Genomic DNA, 20,306 nt, shown 5'->3' on the forward strand with positions numbered 1-20,306 from the left:
TAATGTTCAAGCCACCATGCAAGCTTCTACTCAGAGACATGACATCATAAACGGTCTTTGCTTGACCTGCTTACATACCGTTTCAAATTCATACCTAACTTTGCAACCATCGTGAGGCCCTTGCATGTGCATCTGCGGAAAGATGTCCCCTTATAATGGCAAAAAGCACAAGAGGTGGCATTTGCATCAGTCAAAACACGATTCGAAACTGTTCCATTTAGTTTTCGACGTGACACTGCCTGCTATCGTCACAGGTTGAAGAGAAATTTACTTCTCAGTTTTTTTTTAATTCTCCAGTTAGAATTCTACAATCGTCAGAAAAGATTCATCGGATTATGGATTAGGCACAGTGCTACAGCAAAACATCCAGATGGAATTCGCACTATCCTGTTCACATCGCCATTGCTTTCCAGCGCCCAGTGCAACCGCTCTGCAGAGTTAGAGGAATAGGCGTGCCTCTGGGCCTGCGAGAAGCATCATGTTTTCCTCTTCGGTCACCATTTCATGCTCAGGATGGACCACCAGGCTCTGGTTACACTACTCTGTATTTAGGGAAACGGTCGACAACCGATAACAATTGCCGGGTGGCCATGCGTCTCCTCAAGATCACCAAAAGGGCAATGAGAATGTTGTGGCAGTCGAGATTTCTCGTCTTCCTGCATTTAATTCCTCAGATTGCACGAAGTCATACGTCGAAAAAAGAAAATTCACTTGCCCTGTGTGCAGTCTCTGCTGAATTGACCAAGAAGAGGTACAGAAAGAGAAAGAACAAGACCCCGATTTACCTCGGGTGATAGTGTGTCAACATGGGTTGGGGTCTCAAATACCTATGGGAATCAGCACTGTCTCCCACTACAAGATACGAAAAGAACTTTCCTCTGTATATGGCTTACTGCTATACGCAAAACTGCTGGTTCCTTCTGCTTCACTCAGACGAATGGTGTGAACCAAAATACAACTATGTGAATGCTTCTGTGGTGGCCCAGAATGGATAGCGAAGCCAATACTTGTCCAAATACTGTCACGCATGTCAGACAACCGACAAGTAAGCAGCGAAAGAAGGATCACCTCTACAACCAGTGCTTTTTCCAATAAGCGCATGGAAACAGCTTGGAACAGACACTGTGGAACTATTCTACAAACTTCTCTCACCATTACCGTTTTGCAACAAACTAGTTCAGTAAGTAGCCTGGGGTTGCTTTCTGTAGTCAAGTGACAGCAGAGATTGTCTGCGACTTCCTAATAACAACATTGAGGTGAGAGGGACATCCAAACATTACTGCCTTGGACCATGGCTTACAGGTCAGGTCCCGCACAACCTGAGAGTTCCTCAGGTCGAGGGACTTCTCATCATCAGTCTGCAATTTGCAGTCCACAGGCGAATGAACGAGTTAAAAGATTTAATTGAATTTTAAAATTGTCTGTCCAGTCAATCACTCAAGAACGAGGAAACACCCATACAGGCAGTAGTGAATTTCTTCTCTATAAAAGCACACCAGAAGCAGCGGCAAAGGTTTTCACGCATGAAATTTCTAGAAATGTCTAGATATCATGGGCTTTCCAGGTTTCGAAAAGCCTTTTCCTATAGAGATGCGGCAAAAGGGTCCCCAAGTTCACAGTAAAAGGGTAGCAGATGAAGTCTTTCTAAGACTCTTACCAATTCTTCTGTTACTTTCTCAGACGGTACAGGTACACGGCATACAGCCAGTTCGTCTGGTGGATTTGGGGACGACTGGGCAGGTTTCGCCGCGTCAGGCTCCCGTGCTGTGTGGTGGCCAGGATAAGAAAAGAATTCCCATCGACCACATACACGGGCTTCCACTATGCTTGATCGAACCGGGTCCTGTGGGCCAACACCGCTGCTTCCTTGTCTGGCCTTTGTGCAACGCTGCACAGAGGTGGTCGACGAGGACGCGGCCCGTTCGCAGCCACAGCCTGCTGGTAGGTCCGGGAAGCCTTGGCCAACTCCAGGCAGGAATTGAGGAGCCTCTGGACGTAGTCTGAGTAAGAAAGTGTGATAGTCAAGCTGCAGCCAATGTCTGAATAAAAGAGTCTGTATTTACCGTACGACGCAGTCTCCATGATGGGGCTGAGGACCCATTCGCCTTTCCGTGACTTGGGAAACTTCAGACAACTTCGCTTTTTTTCGTCCTTCGTTGTGGCCTGCGCACGGTTGCTGTTCTCATTGTAGTGGAGCACCGCGACGGCAGTCCTGTGAGGGCCGCATATAAGGGGAGGAAAGACTGTAAACATGCCCCAAGCATATTTCATATTAGAACTTTTCAGAAATTTTCATACTGCACAACACATGCTAGTAACCGTATCCACACTGGCAGGCAACCTGTCGTATGCTAGCAGACCATCCTCGGGAACATGGCCCTGCATCGTTTCACACACTAGCAACCCATCCTATTCTCATTGATTGACTCACTATTATTGTGATCAAAATTAAGTCGACACTTCTCATTTACTGTAAACGACTTATTTTTCGCGGTCTCAATATTTCTTGATTTTGGTCGAAGCTCAAGCTTTGTAATAATTCGCAGGTTCTAAGTTTTGCGACACAATGGGATCTCAATGTAGATTCTTATGTGCTTACATTCTACCAAAATTGTTTGCGGGACATATTTTTCGCAAATTGTAGGCGATTCACAAAAATTAGGCCTTCGCGAAAATTAAGTTGTTTACAGTTCAAGATGCGCTGCAATTTGCCACCATTGTGCGGACACAAGTATGTATGAAAAATGGCTTCCCTTCGACTTACGGTAACTATGAGAAGCTCGTTAAAGACGAGGGAGATAAAGATTGTACAAATTGACGTAGGGCCTCGCTCCTAAAAACGGTATGTGCACTCGCTCATCTGCTAGTGTACATAAGTGCATCCCCAGAATTTTCTGCGTGAGTGGTGCACAGTAGAAATTTCAGAAAAGGCTCATAAATAAACAAATATCACTAGCATATATCAGGATGCCTGCTTACCGTGCCACCATGCCCTCAAAACTGAAATGACTGGATTTCGGAGTAAACCGGAGCAGCATGCTGTGGAACGACTCTAGGCGATAGGTCTGACCGTCTCCAGACACCCTTGGAATGTCCTTGAGCAGTTGCTTGGACATGACGATCTTTTCGAGAGCCACGTATGGCTCGGTCCCTGCGATAAGAGAAAGTACCGAAATAACCCTCAGGGTGTCTAGCAGGTTATTACAACTCTACAACGGTCCCTGACCATTGTAGAGGTGGTTAAATATATCAGATCATTACAACACAAGGCATTGAGCATTCAGAACTGTAACAATACTTTCGCACGGGCTGAACCCAACTTGCATATTCCGAAATATTTGGGTTCGTCCTGTCCGGATTAAATGAGCACTTTCTTGCCCCCTGACATAGTCAGTGAAGAAGCCACTTCCAGAAACACAATAAAAACATGACGCTGAACCAGACATGTTAATAATTACGAATGGCAGCATGGCATAGCCGCCAGATGCACACTTTCGTATACTTTTGGCTTGGATTGTATTGGGGTCTGCAGCTTTCCCATTTGTTAATAATAATAAATCTAGTAGCTCTAACTGGATCTAGTCTAGTGTCGCGCCCTCAATCCAATCCAAGGCTTTTACTGGATTTGTCGGCGGTTCCCTTTGCATCGGGTATTACACTCTACATCAATTGAGCAGGGCCCGCGGGCTCCGCTCCAAGCAGAATTTATTACCTATTTTTCTGCCCACAGGTTTTCAAGTCTTTGCTCAGGGCACTCGATAGCGTTTCCGGCACATTTTCCCTGACTCGGCTCGCTCTTTGGCAATATCCCTGACAGTCCCCCGATTTTTCCTGGTAATTAAATTTCCCCTGACAATTCCCGGTTTTGCCGGTCTCTAGACACCCTGACCCTTGTAAGTGCTGAGTTTATATCGATAATGACTGAGCAGGTAAGCCAGAGCGCAGCCGAGTATACTCCTGGTGGCACTCAAAAGGTTAAACAGCAAAGCCAGTGCCCATTGCAGCCTGTCCACAAATCACTTTTTTGTGTTGTATACGTGATGCAACTGCCATTTTATTTTTTATCCATCTCTGCAGAAGCTAGATCTCTGCTCAGTAATTCTGCATAAATAATTTTCATATAATCTGCAATTTTCCTTTTTATGCGTCTTTTGCATGTTACAAGTCGGTCTTCACTTCCTCATTCTGTGTCTTTTCATGACCTCAAAAGTGGAGTGTTTTTCTTGAAATATAAGGCTAAAAACATGCAGTTTAAGCCTCTTGATGTAATTGAAATGTCCGCTCAGTACTATGAGCTGGATATGAGATGGAGTCCTCCCATCGGCAGGTCTAGAAGGGGGGGGGGGGGATATCCTGACCCTCCTTTTGAATTCCGCAGGTGTGAAATGCAGAGCGGAAAAGGGGGGGGGAGCATACGAGTTATCCGAAACACAATCTGGTATGCTGATCCCCCATCTGGAAACACTTGCATTCATCTCCGATTCCTCCTTGTGCTATTTGATTGTAGACTGGCCAGAGCAGCCAAAGGAAGTCTGTCCTTGTTATGAAAGCTTCGCCGACAACTGGAGTGAAAAGAATGTTATGAATGTTTAAAGAATGAATTTTTTTTACCTTCCTGAAGCCACCAGCGCTCTTCGATTGGGCCATGGGTGCACGCAGGGTACAGGGGGCTGGGGTGCTGATGGACGTTGCTCACGTGTCGCATTACGGACACCCATTTTGCGAGCACCAGCGCGCCATTGTCACTGCTGGTCTGTGCACACCAGTAGACGTGTCCACGTACAGTCTTCACCCATGCATTCAAGATGCTGTTCTTCTTTGTCTTGCCTGCAGAGGCCATCTTGCTCCCAATGCCTATAAATTAGAAAGCCTCCATGATTATTAGCTCAGCACCAGTCTAGTTTGGAAAACAAGTTTTGATATTAGATACACTAAATATATGAAGCTATAGTAAAATTGCATCTAGATACTGGTGCAGCATGGACAACATCGTCAACTTTAGTATACCATATGACGTTTGAATAATGCCACATGTATCTTGACAACAAAGCATGTTGCACTATAGTTCATTGCGCCAGCGATCATTAACTCAATCGTGATCGGGCGGTGTTACACAGCAGTGCCATCTACCATCAAGCCGCTAACGATCATTGAATTCAACTGAGCTCGCCTACCTCAGTTAACTGATGGGGGTTCACCCCAAAAGAGCTAAAGATGGCAGCATTCACCACTGATAGCCAGTGCTAGCGAAGCATTTACTATTGCAGAAGAAGGTATCTAAAAATTATCATAGCAGCAAATATTATCAGAAGAGGTATGATACGAAGTCAGAGCTACCACTAAAACTATTGCGAAACGTCGAGGAAGTGCGGCCATTGTGATGTCGGTGGCAGTAAGACTTTCGTTGTCACTCTTGCTTTAAATTTCTGTGAAATATTCCAATTTTCGTTTTCTTTGTTCTCAAAATAAACTAAAATCTATCACTCTGAACGACTTATTTTTTGCAGGCTCAATATTTTAAGATTTAGGTCAAAGCTGAATTTTTGGAATAATTTGTGGGTTTTCATTTTTGCGACATGGTGGGATCTCAATATGGGCGATTCGTGAAATTTAAGTTGTTTACAGTATATGTCAAGTTAAACTTTTTTTTGTGTGTGTTTTGTGAAACATGTTACACACAATTATCCTCAATACCTTTTTTTCTATCATGTGGGTCACGTGACGTGCATCAGAACTCGGGTCATTAGGCCCATGTACCGCGTAGCACCAGGCAACTTAGTTGAGCTCAGTGAGATGTCCATGATCCTTGACTCAATGATTGTTAAAACGGCCCATGTACAGGGGTATTGGAGTTATCAATACTATTACCTTTTGCGACATGCCATGCGTCGAACCGGTGCTTCGTGTCGGGGTACCTGTCTCTCATCAGGGCATTCACCCCAAAGTGCCGGTCGGTCACAAGAACATACACAGACAGCCCCATGCTCAGGAGGAAGTCCAGAGAACGTTTCAGGCCCTCCGTCTCCATGTGGTTGCTCGACTTGACTTCTGTCGACTAGGGCAGAAAAAGGTGCCGTAAAATGCATACCTGATCCATGTGATGCATTGAGGTCATCTTATATTTAGCCACTTCTTACCTGAAGAACCTCGTAGTGCATGATCTTGTTGATGCGGGTGTCAAGCAGTGTATACGTCCCATACTTGGCAGAGTAACCAGGCGAGTCAGCACGCCCATCGCCTGCAAGGTGGAGCTTGTCTTTCGTGGCTGTCAGGAGAGACTCCTGTTCAGCTTCCCAGGTCTTTGAAACAAGAAAACTCAGTGTCAGGCTCAATCAGTGAACATGTTTAATGAACGGACAATCTTGTAGTCACTTCTGCTCACCTTTGTAGCAGCAGGAAAGACCAAAGAGCTCTGCACCCGGAAGAACTGAGTCTTCTTCAAGACTTGCACGCCTATAGATCCCAGGAGGCGAAGAACGCGCGTTGGGCTGGCTCCAGAGTAGGTGATGGCAGCAGGCAGCAGGATGTTGAGGAGTGCCTTGCTGTTGATTCTGGGCTGGTTCTCCCACACAGTCTTGTGCCCTCGTGCACACGTGATGACGGCGTGCACAAGGGTCCCTCGATGTGTCAGCTTCGTCCGTGTCGGAGCCAGGCATTTGATGCAAACCGAAAACAGCAGCAGCAGCTGTGATGCAGTCACCAGGTACTTCCTCTCCTTTACCGGGTCCACTGCTGCTGAAGACGTGCTGCACCCTCCTTCACTGTTAAAAAAAGAAAAATAATAAACCAAAAGATTATAGTGTGGAAATTTCAAAAACAGTTCTTTTTTAACGCTTCTAATTTTTTTCTATTCTGCCATCATCTCTCACAGTTCTTTGCACAAAACCGGGATATCTAACAAGCTCCTCCTTTCATATTCATTGACCTTGCCAGGTTCTCCCAGACTATCTCTATTAAATTTCCTGGCCGTTATTTCAACCTGGTCCGAATAACCAAGTGTGATCGTCGTGCTTTTTATAAGATGTACTTCTAAGGCTCCTCCACTGCACCATAAACTGTATGTATGATAAGAAACACCCATGTAACCACCATACTAAAGTTTCATTTAGGAACTGGTAGTATAATAAATTAATTAATTATTCATTTAATTAGGTAATGGCTTGCACTATCTAATGATGTTTCAGGGAACATTATTGGGTGCAGCTGTGCCGATGTGCGACTGTAAAGCTTCGTTATTACTGCCGTGCCACTTCCATTTGTCATTTCTCCTGATATAGCCAACCTTTTGACTGTTTCCCTTATATTTGTCTAACTTTTGCAGGTGAAGAAAAGCCCCAGATAATTACAAGTTTTCCAGATTGGTAGACCTAGCTTAATCCTATTCATAAAATGGAGTTCTGGTTTCTTAAAAATTACAGTGGACACATACTCGACATCTGTTGCACCGTCCGAGTGCACAGAGTCGTTGGACCAGATGCTGGTGTCGGAATCCGGTTCATCATCGGAGTTGAAAGAGTTATCCGGCCTGTAACTCTCGTCCAACAGATCTGGCTCAGGGCAGATATCTTCATCGGAGTCCAGGAAGGCGGCCTCCGTGTAACTGGTGTCCGAAGGCGATGCCCCAGGTTCTGAGGGTTCGGGAGTGGCATCCCGCTCCAACGACAAGGGGCTTGGCGTCTTGTCCTCTGTAGGCGTAGAGCACCACTGGCGCAATTCTTGCTCAACGTCTGCAGAATTCTCTTGGGCTTGTTGGGGACTTCCGGGAACAGCTGGCTCGCTCCCCAAAGGGCTTTGGCCAACCATGCCTGGAAAAGATTGAATGCCAGAGCAAACATTATGGTGTCAAAACTGCTTAACATGCACAGTAACAGTGTGCATGACATGACTCGTGATGCAGTGCAGTTTTTGCAATTGATGAGCAAAAATATATATCCGTCACTCTCACCCTTCCAAGTTTATTTTGACGCAATAAAAACATTAGGTCCCCACCTTTCTGCCATGCAACTGCAAATAGCCCAGGCTCAACGAAAGATGAGGGAAATGCATGAATGGCCACAGTCAAAGGTAGTGTTATGAACTGGTTGGAACCAGTTCATGCTTGGTAGCGGCAGTAACCAAACTAATATCTAGCAGGCATGCTGGAACCAAGACCAAACCACAACAAAACACAAAATCGGCGGTTCAACACCATGGTTATGATATAACGGTGGTTCTGTGTTTTCAAATAAAGCCGATGAAATCCAAAAACCATTTGCCTGTAAAACTTTTGTCAATTCGAATTCATCCGAAAAAAATAGGATTTTGAAGGTCACACCGACCGGGGAAAAGAAAAAAGCGTGCAATAAAGATCAGGTTGGATCAGTGCGAAGGGTCGTCGGTCCTGAGAAAGACGGTGGGTGTCTGGTTTTGCAGAGAACAAGGCAATGTATTTCTAGGTCACGGCAGAAATAAGGCTGTACGTCTAACGGTGCTAGCGGTTGTTCCAGTCTCAAGTTCAGACCATAGTCACCATGGACAGCATAGTTCCATCAGTGGGTGCGGGTAAAGTGACTTGAATGGGGGTGTGTGAAGCTGAAGTTGCTATACTACTATGTTGTTCAACCTGCGCTTTCACGGCACATTTCTGTGGCACCTGCAACAGCGAGGCGACATTTACTTTCATGCATATACAAACATGTGCACTTGTATTTATTACAGCAAGCTTGTAGTAAATACAAGCACACTTGCTTGTTTTGAAATGCATAGATGAGCTCATTGTAAATATTTCACACTATTAAAATTTGTTTTCATAGAATAATGAAGTCCAAATAACACTTTCCAAATTTGACAAAAATAAACTCGGGGAAACACGGACATAATGCATCTATGTTATGTATACTATTAAAACTCTCGTCACAATTGTATTACATAGATAGCACTATATTCTTAAGCCACCACAGCTACTCACCGGAAGATGTTGGCAGTGCCGGATTTTCAGTCGAGGTCTGACAAAGCTCCTCGAAGGCTTGCACAGCTTTGTCCACAGACAGTGTCGGTGTACCTGGCACACCAAAAAACATTACATTTCAGATATAGACTCGAATAACATTGCACAAAGAGAGAGAGAGAGAGAGACTGATAAAGCTATTCTGTCATTACACGATAAGGTGAACCAAGTCACTACATACCTCTCGTTACCACACACATACAGATGTGGCAGATGGGCGGCTCCAAGTGCGGTTCAAAATGGCCATCAATTGCAGTAGTTGCTGGCACGGTGTCGCATAAAGCGGCGGTGCTGCTGTTGCACCCTGGCCCAGAAGCGGAAGCCTGGTCCCCGCTCTGTAAAAGCAGTGCGATAGTTACTACAACCGGTATACACCAACTCATGTTTACAAACAAACCGGAGCGCCCCTAGTGGACGCCACCGGCGCCGCGTATGCGCGATGGGGGTGTGGGCAAGAAGCTCACCGTCGCCCATAAACAAACCATTGAAATGCGATGTTGTCGTCGTCGGTGTAAGTTCCCGGGCTCTTTTTCGCGTTGGAATTGTTGATTCTACGTCCTCCTAACGATGTCCGACTACTTGAGCGGCGTCAGCGAAATTAATGAGGCTTGTTACACCGCAAAACTTCGCGTGAATAATCTGACATGCGGCGATTCATTCCGCGTGGACGCCGCAGAATAGCTAGAGCCTGATTCACATGATGAGATTTCACTCGCAATTTTCAATAGCGACGTCGCTCGGACTGCAAAAGCGTGAACCGTAGCTGAGATGGTCGACGTCAATACTGAAAATCGCAAGCAGAATCTAACCAAGTGAATCAGGCCTAACAAGTCGGTGATGGCCACTGGTAACAATGATCAACATCTCCTCGTATCTACTGTTTACATCGAGCCTGCTTACCAACCTTCAAACTTAAGTCTTTTGAGGCCTGCACTTACTTCTTATCGCAAATGCCGGGCCCACGTTTGGTCTACGGGCCGGTGTCCTCTAAAAGGGCAGACGACAAACAGAAACGTTTGAAAGAGCAGACGACAGTTCGAACGATCAGGCGACCGTTTAAACTTGAAGACGCACTGAACGCAGTTCGCAGGTGGTCCGTACAACTTGACGGTTTTCCGGCATTCATTTTGGAACAAAACAAATAAATCTGATGGCCAGAAGTATCCGTGAATTCAACCCAAAATGCTTCCCGCCCAAGCAACTGACCTTCAAACCTTTCTCGACCCTTTTGGTACAGCCCCAGTCGCAGCATTTTGACAAGAAGGCAGGTTTTTGTCTGGTTGCTTTCAAAACAACGCAGGAATACACGTCTCAGATGGGCACTTCCGCCCACAGCCCCGGACTGGAAGTGCTTCCGACGCGCCACAACCGCGCCGTGACGTAACAGAAATGAGTTTGTGTATACACGAACTCAACTCTGCGACGTCACGGCGCGGTGGTGGCGCGTCAGGCAAACGTCCGGTCTGGGGCCGTGGGCAGAAGTCCCCATGCCAGACGTGCATTCCTGCATTATTTTGAAAGAAACTAGACACAAACATGCCTTCTCGTCAAAACGCCGTGACTGGGACTGTACCAAAAGTGTTGAGAAAGGTTTGAAGGTCAGTTTTCACGTGCTCGGTTCGCCCGAGAATCTGGATATGTGCTGTGAAAAGGGAAAAGCAGACGCCGTCGGACAACGATTGCTTGGGCGGTAGGCACTTTGGGTTGAATTTGCGGATGCTTGTGGTCATCAGATTTATTTGCTTTGTTCCAACATGAACGCCAGAAAACCGTCAAGTTGTGCGGACCATGTTCAGTGCGTCTTCAAGTTCAAACGGCTGCCTGATCGTTCGAACTGTCGTCTGCTCTTTCAAACGTTTCAAGCGTCGGTGTGAGTTCCCCTGCCCTTTTTCGCGTTCGAATTGTTGCCCTGGCAATCTCCGACTACTTGAGCGGAATCAGCGAAATTAGCGAGGCTCGTTACACCGCAAAACTTCGCGTAGTGGTGGTCCGCACAACTTGACGGTTCTCCGGCGTTATGTTGGAACAAAACAAATAAAGCTGATGACTACAAGTATCCGTGATTTCAACCCAAAGCGCTTCCCGTTCAAGCAATCATGGTCCGACGGCGTCTGGTTTTCCCTTTTCACGACACATATCCATGTTCTGGGACAAACCGAGCACGTGAAAACTGACCTTCAAACCCCTCTCGACGTTTTTGGTACATCCTCAGTTGCGGCATTTTGACTAGAAGGCAGGCTTTGTGTGGTTCCTTTCAATGCAGGAATACACGTCTCGCATGGGGTCTTCGGCCCACAGCCCATACCGGAAGTGCGCCCGACGCGCCACCACCACGCCGAGACATAACAGAGTTGCGTTTGTGTACATATAGGCTGGTTTCACATGATATACCTTCTGCTCAAACCCACGGTAGAATTCTTAGTTTGTGGGCCTTAGCCCTTTGCTTTCCTGCGGGCGGAAACAATGTTTTCCAACTTGCGCAATTTTTTTTTTTTTTTTTTTTTGCGTTGTGTTTGGCTGCGCCAGTCAAAGAAGTCGGCAATGCAAAGGAGCGTCGGCTGGTACTCAATTTTCATACATATTGATATTTATTCGGAGCTTAGAGGATCTGTTACTTGAGGAATTGGCTCACTAGTGGCCAAAATGGCCCCAGTCGGTGTTGCGGGGCCACCTTGATGGACAGAAAAGCGTAGTGAACAAAGGTATGTGAGGCCTAAGAGCGTCTTCGATGGTGCTTCTTGAGCTCTGCCGTCGGTAGAGATGCTGATTAGGTTTTGTGGGATTCACCAACACCGCAAAACTTCGCTCATAAACAAGCGCCTCCACGTAACGAATAGGGCAAATGGTGGATGCAGCCCGCGCCCCCCCCCCCCCCCCCCCCCCCCCCCTGCACTCCGAAGTGCAATCGAAGGAAGTGAAATTTTGTTTTTTGACACCACCTTATATCAAACAATGCAAGACGCTGTTGATGATTCACTTTTTGGTTGCGGGCCAAGGACCTGCACGTTCAGTATTAGTAAACATGTTTCGTTACTCATAACAATGTTATCTCCATAAGATATGGCTAATTTGTACCAATGAAAACAAAAATACGTACTTGGCTAAGGCACGCTGTTCTGGCTTGGTTCTGACCAACAGGTTCTTCTCGAGCCACTGGTGCATCCAGCGATGACTCATATGTTGGTGCTTTGGAGTCGTCATCCCATGTAGTGACCACTGGCAAGCTACTGCTCTTCGACACTGTGCTGCTGCTGCTGCTACAGTGGTCACCGCTCTGTGAAACCAATCGGTCAATATTTATTGTCTTTGATTTGTTCATAACACACCCTATAGCCTAGTTTAAGTGTAAGGGCCGCGCGAAAGTTATAAAATAATGAATGAATAAACATTATCGTAGGGATGGGTTCCAGCACCCCCAGGTGAAGCCCAAAGTCCGGGGCCTCAAAAATGGCGGCCACCAATTTGGCACGGTCCACCTGCTATTGCTGGCCAGTGGCCGCGTCATCGGTCTGCCGCTCCTCCCAGGAGGTGGGGGAGGGGTTGGGAAGAGGCGAGACAGAGGGAATGTCCTGGCATTACCAGACCATGTGGAGAAGTGTGGGAAAAGAGTTGATGTCATAGAACGCCCTGTCGGCGAGTAAGAGAAGGCTGAGGAGAATAATGTTGTTCAGTTGGTCGGATGGTGGCAACCCCATATCTTCCCCATATTCCCGGTGTGAGAGTTCTCGGGCGAGTACACAAGCACACTCATTACCAGGGACAGCTGTGTGTTCAGGGACGGCTGCGTGCCCAAACACACAGCCCAGGCACCCAGACTAACGGGAAAGTGTGGGAGGTGGAGTATAGGAAGGAGTCGAGTAGGGACACAGTGGATAGATGCAAGGTGGTGAGAAGGAAGTGCCGGCAGGCCGTCTGGGAGTCAGCCAGAATGTTAGTGGGGAGGAAGAGGAGAGAGTGGAGGTGGAAAGAATTGCCATGTGCTAAAATGACGATGTGCAACAAGTGTCAACATAAATACCAATTGGATGCCTATATTAGAATATCTTGGTCGCCAAACAAACGAACAGTTTTCTAGTCTAACTTGCAATAATGATCGGATATATTGTTCAGATTACTGGTTTTGAAAACAACTTGTTTGCTCTTAAATGTACTTTCTACTGGTAACAGCATAGATTATTGAAATATATTAATATTATAGTACATAACGGCGGTGTTCAGAGTTACGGTTCCCAATTTCAGGTTCGGTTCAGTCCTGGGTAAAGTTCGTACAGCCGTTTGAGCGTTTGCAAGAGCACGCCAGCCCGCGCGCGGACACGCGCACTCACTTCTACTGATATATAGCACAAAACGTTCGCGTGCGTTCACGTGCGACGTGCTCGTGAATGTCGCCTCAACAGGCTTGCGATCGCACGTGCTCGCCCGCACGAACAGAGACAAAAGCATCGGCCAGCGCGACGTGAGCGAGGAATATACGTACCCCGGTCCGACGACGCTTCACGCATGATTCGTCTGCTGTTTGGGGAGGCGAGGATCGAGGAACGAGGTACGACGACACGGCGTCCGGCGTCAGTCCGTCGGCTGTTACGGAAGGCGAGGATCCAGGATCGAGGATCGACGGCACGGCGTTTTGATCCAGACGCGCGTACTTGGTTGAAAACCCAGCGTCGCAGAGCAAGCGCAGATCTCGCTGGTAGCATTCGGGCAAAAAGTGGTCAGAACAGATCAATGTCCTGCTATTTGGCGACCACGGCTTCTCGGAGTTCCAACGGCGCACGATGTCTGTCCAAACAATGAGACGCGCACTGTCGCGAGGGAACTTGTGAAAAACAACTCCCGGGCTGGTCGACTGATAGTTCAAGCAGGCAGCAACACAACATCGTGAGCCTATGGCCCTTCTGCGAGGCATCGCAGCTAGGCTTCGGGGATGCTGCCCGCGCTCGAACCGTAACAAAACCACAAAACGCCGTCCTCCTACTGCTCCTACTGCAGCAGAGGCGAAACGAGGAAACGAGTGCGTCTGCTCCCAACTTGGCGCATGCGTTTTACGGTGATCATGTGGACAGAGCCAACACGCAACGCCGGGAGGAGCCACTTCCACTCACGACGTCTTCGTTCAATTTCGCCCGGAGAAGTAAAAACAACCAAAACATAGAACTGACATACGCATGCCTCTGACGTAGGTGCTCACTGTTGGCTGCGCCAGATCCGTGGTATTGACAGCGCTGTTGATTGCTCTTCACGTCGCGCGCTAGAGTTAGCAGATTTCGGCGACTTGGCTCGTTTGAAAGTTTGCTGGCCAGATTAATAAATATTTAGACGGAATTACATCGCGAAACTTGGCATGTGGTCTTCCTATATGATGCTGAAGAGGGCTACATAGTTTTCTCAATATCAAAAATGAAGCGGAGTTGCCCTTTAATATAAAACCTTCCCACCGCAAGCCAATGGAGTTTAATTTCTTGCCGTCTTTTTAATGACTGATTGATTGCTAATACGGTAACATTTTATCTCGACACACATGCTGCACCCTATTTACCTAAAAGAAGAATAAAGGTAACTATTGACTGGTTTAGTGTAACTGCTGGAGAACTAGTTTATTGGACATGCTGTTGTTTTTCATATAGCTTACGTACAGTACGAAAAGCGACAGCCTAAAAGAGTGTCAATGAGGCGCTGTGTGTTATACTGAGACAGGACGTTCCTTAGCCTTCACGAGATTCTCGCGTATGGCTTTGAACCCGTCGGGGTGCATTCTCTTTGGCCATTCATGAACTGCTGCGTGAGGTTCTCCTCCGTCTCCAAGGCCTCGATGAGCCGGTACAGGTCATGATGTTGGAACCCGAGCGAAGACTGAATACACATGTGCGATGCTTCTACTCTGTTGCAGGCCTTAGGAAGCTCGTCTACAAAGCGCTAATGTCAGCTCCATTCTAAAGAAAGGAGTCAATGCTCGCTCTCTTCAGGGTAGTCCAGAGTTGTGCTTGTGGTTATACCTCGAAAAGAGTCATTTTAGTATAGTGCTTAGTGGAGTCAATGGACTAGATTTGCGCCCACTAGAGTCTGGTGACTCTTACCCAGTTGCGTCAGGTGACCCGCTTCCTGCCTGGAGTGGTCAGCGAACTCTCCCCAACAGAATCATGCGACTCTCGGTTTATTAGAATCACGCTAACCCACAATGAGAGTCTCCAGATTACATCTTTTTAGATGTAATCTGGAGTCTCTTTACGGGCGACCCTTTGCAGAGATTTTGGCCTCGTGGGTTTTCGTCGCCGCGTGCGCAGAGGATAGAAAATGTTTTTCTCTCCCTTCTGGGCGCGAGGGAAGGTAAGCCGGAACTTTCCGTTGGCCGTACCGCGCGAAGAGAGTAGCCCTGGCGTCCCGCCAAGGATGACGCGACGAAGGTAAAATCTTCGTGCCGTTTGGTTGAAAGACTTGTTTTCAACCATTACTCGCGGTCTGCGAAGTCCCACTTTGGCAGTATCCAGTTGCTACGCATAATGTAGGATTCATAATGTTGGACGGCTTTCGAAAATTCCGCCGCGCTTACCCACTTACTTCACGGATCACTGGTGGCGGTCGCCAGTGACATCCCCGACGGCAACCACGACGGCTATGAGAATTCACCACGTCGCACCTCCGTCCTCAGGAACGTGGCGGCATCATTCTACCCTTATGACGCAACCGTGCTACAGCTACCCTTTTCGTTTCTTCGCAGATTGTGGGCGAAAAATACAACTTTTTTAACGGATTTGAACGACCACCCAAAGACAGCATGCATTTACGTCCGTGCTTTTTTGTTGCCGTGTTGTTTTGTCGCGTGCTGCTTTCAAGTTGAAGTTCATTAACAGGATACCTTGCTGGGCTGGTTGGTTGAACGACATAATGAGTGTCCTGTTCCTCTTGCGCTGTTTCTCATTATGTCAAGTTCATTACCCTCAAGGACATTATTGTGGAATGCATTACATGAGGTGGGAGAAACGAATTATTAGCGACAATGACTACAGACTGAATATATTAAACCTTAATTGCACGTACACACAAACAATACTTAAACATACAAAGGAAAACCATGCACAAAGATTGGTAGCACTGGAAATTGATACTAATATAATAAGGCCAATATACTGCACATTAATCAGGTCAGTAGAATTAAACATTTCTTGCGAAATACAGAAGGATTTTGCTCTTTAGCAATATCGTCAGTGAGGGAGTTACAGTTGGTAATAGGAAAAATAAGTGGTGAAAATTTTAATCTTTTAGTGCAACCGAATATTGGCTCAACCTTCAGGGAATTATCATGGCGCAGCGAAATGTATGAGGAAAACTTACAGTACATCAGCATGAAAGATGGCATATTATAATCTATCTAATGAAAAAGAAAAAGACGAGATAGTTTGCGAGGTACATCGAGGGAAGTTAGGTTTGAAAGGTCCTTCAGTTGGGACACGCTGCTTTCGAAAGAATAGTTACTAGGAATGAATCGGGCTGCACTGTTTTGAATTGCCTATTGATCAGGCAACACTGGTGAGTGTCCGATACCGGGCTGGAATATTCAAGTTTAGATCGGACGAGGGTTTTGTATGCCATTAGCTTTACACCCTGTCGGGCTTGGCAGAAGGGCCTCCGAAGAAAACTGAGAGCTCTAGATGATTTGTTAATTATGCTATAAGTGTGAGTATTCCAGGACAGATCCTTCGTCAAAGTGATACCTAGATAATTATAAGACGGTACATGGGAAATTGCAACACAGTTGTAAGAGTAGGATGGAATATATGCTTTTAAACGATTCAAGGAGACAATATTTGTTTTCGACATATTAATATTAATTTTGACACGTACTCTTCTGACGTTTTGCTGTTTCGAAGCCGCGCTGTTTTGTCGGGTGCAGTTTTGACGCGTGCTGTTTTCACCGTGCTGTTTTGTCGCGTGATGTTTAGTCGTGTGCTATTTGGTCGTGTGCTGTCCTGTCATGGTGACCACCATCCCCTGACCACGGTGATAGTAGAGAGAGGTGTCCGAACGCCGACGCTTCAAGAACAAGTGCATCTATAGGGTTCGCTCGCATTTATGTCATGAGATGCGCAACGGAGGCTCAATGAAACCTGCTTATTCGCGCATACGTTTTCAGGTCGCGCCCAGCACGGCCTGTGCTGGGCGCAACCGTGCATGTGTGGAAGTCCCTATACCCAGAGTACCCCTGCCGGGAGATGCGCGAAGCCCGAACGAGCTTTTGCCAACTTGACTGGTCTTGTTAGTACACCTGTCTCTTCTTCCACCGCGGCTCTGAGTCCACCCCATCCCCATTAATATCAACTCGCATCAGCCACAAACGGTGTTCAGTGTACGAAGCTACGTTTCTGTTACCCCACAGAAAATCCCCTAGACTGTGACTGCCGGGTCAGCTTTTTGATGAACATCACCGATTCCAGTGTACAGGGATATTGCAACACGCCCCCTCGGCTGAGTGGCCGTGGCCTAGACACGCTGATGGCACCCGATTTACATTGCTACTTTCCTTAAACACACGAGGTGAAAAGGAAAAAAAAAAGAATAAAGCGTTTTTTTTGTGGACTCTGTGAGCTGTGCATTGTTTCTTGCGGAAGGTGGGCGCCTTGCGCTGATGACATCTCGGTCATCCCACTAAATATATTCATACGAAAAAAAAGCCACCGGTTGTCAAGTTGGAGGCGGAATTTCATAGCTACCCGCGGCGCATAACCTTGATGGCCTCCTGTTAGGAGGTCCTGGTAGTATTTTTGCAAATACTTGTCTTCTACAACCATAACCGCATCGAAGTCAAAAAAAAAAAAAATTAACTCGTCTCGATAATTTTGATAAATCCAGGGAGCACAAAATGTGTCCTACGTGTACTATGCGTGCCGCACACACGACAGGCTATTCTGTTTTCCTGGTTTATCAGAATCATCGAGACAAGTTTAAATTACTTTAGGAGTAGAGTGTCACGAGCATGGTTTCATGAGAGGTGTTCCATAGGGTTTGTTTCATTGATGGGTGCGTGTAGGAATTTGAATTTGTAGTGCTCCCTGGACTGTGAGGAGCCACTTGTGGTAACTGAAACAATCGCGAAAGAAGGACCTTTACCGCACCCTTTGCTTTATCAATTGACTTTTGCCTGAGGTTCTGACGTCATTCCTCGGTAAGTTATGATTCAGCCCGTGACGCAGAGTTTAGGTGGGGACCTAGGCTTTGTTGAGAATTAGCGACGCTTTCCGACGGTCGCCTGCGGACTCCGTTTCACTTTTAAGCCCGCACGCAGCCGACTCTACGATTCGACGAAGCCAATCACGCATTGGCAAAACTGCGTCGTGAAGGGTTGCTTATTGTCTTTGTATATTGGCTATCGGGGACTAAACAAATCACGCACAATGAAGGCGCCATGATATTGAGCCATTTTCTTACGTGATTGATTTGGCGTGTGATAGGAAACCGAAAAAAAAAAACGAGCGCCGTGACGATGCACGTTTTGCACTGTTTGATTTTACTTGGCTTTAAGTCCAGACTTAGCTGACGCTACGAGTTTATAAGACCAATCAAACAGCAGTCGTCACCCCTCGGTAAAAAGTACTTCAAAATCGGTATACTGAATGTATACTACTAGCATAATAATAATAATACGAATAATCTTTTCTTTTTCTTTTTTCATTGCAAAACGAAATAAAGGTGGAAAAGAGGGCAAAAATCTCCTACTTCAGCTTGACGAGGCCTGAGGCCCTAGTTACCATACACACCTTGACGGAAAAACAGCGTAAAATAAAAATACACTAGGCCGAAAAAATCAAATATACACAAGCACAACATTCCAATCATTATACTTAGAAAGATAACTAAAAGACATATGCCATTCAGATTAAAACAATTTCAGAACACATGCGTGACACTACACGGTATCATACAGAAAATGGGATTGTAGTAGCATGTCCGCTAACATTTGATTTCACTTTCCAAATATACACACATCATCTGCTTCAAGTTCATTTAGTAATAATCGCAACACATTACTTTAATCATGTAAAACCATAATTAGTACGGTGTGTTGAAACATTCCAGGTCTCGCCATGGCGGGTAACATATTTATGATCTAACTTAGTTAAACATGACAATGCAGACATGAAAAAAAGTGTTGTTGCGTTTTAAGGCTACATTATAAGTCACTAACAATCGAAACCTGTGCAGCTGTTCAATAAAAGTTACAAAATTACACGATGCTTGAAAAAGAGTTTCTTAGAAGGATCCAAAAAAGGAAATATCTGAAACGATTTGAATATCTCTCTTTTGGGTTAGTAGTAGTCTTGTTAAGTTATGTTTTGTTGTTAGGCCCCAAACTAAATGGCAATATATACGTAGTGAGTCTAAGCTAAAGAGTAATATGAAAGCAATTTTACACTTGTTGGAAAGGCATAACACCTTCTACAAAGGAGACCAATAGATTTACTAGCTTTTGTATGGATATATTCAACGTGCTCATTCCATGATAGTGATTCAGTAAAAAGTACACCCAGTGTTTTTATCGACTTTACCACCTCTAGTGTGAATAAGCCTAAAGTTATTTGAAACGAACAACATATTTGTCTACTTCAAGGTCGAAATAGCGCACATTTAGTCTTTCCAGAATCTATTTTTGGTCCATTTACTTTGGTCCACAAGTCAATGTTTGCAAGAACTCCTATTGCTTCTATATCATCTGCTATAGCCGCCTTTAATAAAAATAGTCGTATAATCGGCCTAATTAAGACACAAGGTTTGCATGCGGTACGCAATTTTCAATGTCATTTATAAAGATTATAAACAAGAGTGGCCCGAGCATACTACCTTGAGGTACACCAGTTTTAATTTTTTGAATGGTTGAAATATAGTTATTAATATTAACGAACTGCGTGCGGTACTGTAGGTATGACTTAAATAGGTCTAGAGCCGTTCCACGTATACCGTAATTTTCTAGCTTCATGAACAATGTTTTGTTATTAATTAAATCTAACGCTTTGGAGAAGTCAATATATACACCCATGATAAGTTCTTTATTCTCAAAACATTCTATAATTTGTTGCTTCTATACTAACAGTGCTTATTCAGTTGAGCGATGTTTTGGGAAACCGTGCTGACTATTAGAAATTATTGGAGATTTTTCTAGGCAAATATAAAGTCTTTTATAAATGATTTTCTCGAGACCTTTAGAAAAAAATGGATAAAAGAGAAATATGTCTGTAGTTTTTAAACGTATTCTTGTCCCCATCGTTAAACAAAGTGACAATCTTAGCACACTGCATTGCTTTAGGAAAAACACCAGAAGAAAATGACAGAT

At 45.7% G+C, this 20,306-nt stretch overlaps 1 protein-coding gene and 1 long non-coding RNA gene across 2 annotated transcripts; one reads left to right on the plus strand and one right to left on the minus strand.

The window, feature by feature from the left end:
- Positions 1-1,821: 1,821 nt before the first annotated feature.
- LOC121836209 lies at positions 1,822-14,391 on the minus strand. Its single transcript, XM_042291067.1, has 12 exons — positions 13,464-14,391; positions 12,084-12,260; positions 9,168-9,321; positions 8,948-9,040; positions 7,430-7,805; positions 6,383-6,761; positions 6,138-6,299; positions 5,869-6,055; positions 4,612-4,854; positions 2,980-3,151; positions 2,064-2,212; positions 1,822-2,000 (listed from the first exon to the last, which is right to left on the minus strand). Exons 1-12 carry the CDS (start codon positions 13,890-13,892, stop codon positions 1,822-1,824), a joined length of 2,700 nt encoding a protein of 899 aa, XP_042147001.1. The 5' UTR covers positions 13,893-14,391.
- A 2,722-nt stretch (positions 14,392-17,113) lies between these two features.
- On the plus strand, positions 17,114-17,562 carry LOC120845443. Its single transcript, XR_006077843.1, has 2 exons — positions 17,114-17,236; positions 17,358-17,562. It is a non-coding gene; the product is annotated as an uncharacterized LOC120845443 (long non-coding RNA).
- Positions 17,563-20,306: the final 2,744 nt, after the last annotated feature.

This window comes from Ixodes scapularis, unplaced genomic scaffold (genome assembly GCF_016920785.2).
Source record: "Ixodes scapularis isolate PalLabHiFi unplaced genomic scaffold, ASM1692078v2 PGA_scaffold0__279_contigs__length_252992795, whole genome shotgun sequence".
Classification (NCBI taxonomy): domain Eukaryota; kingdom Metazoa; phylum Arthropoda; class Arachnida; order Ixodida; family Ixodidae; genus Ixodes; species Ixodes scapularis.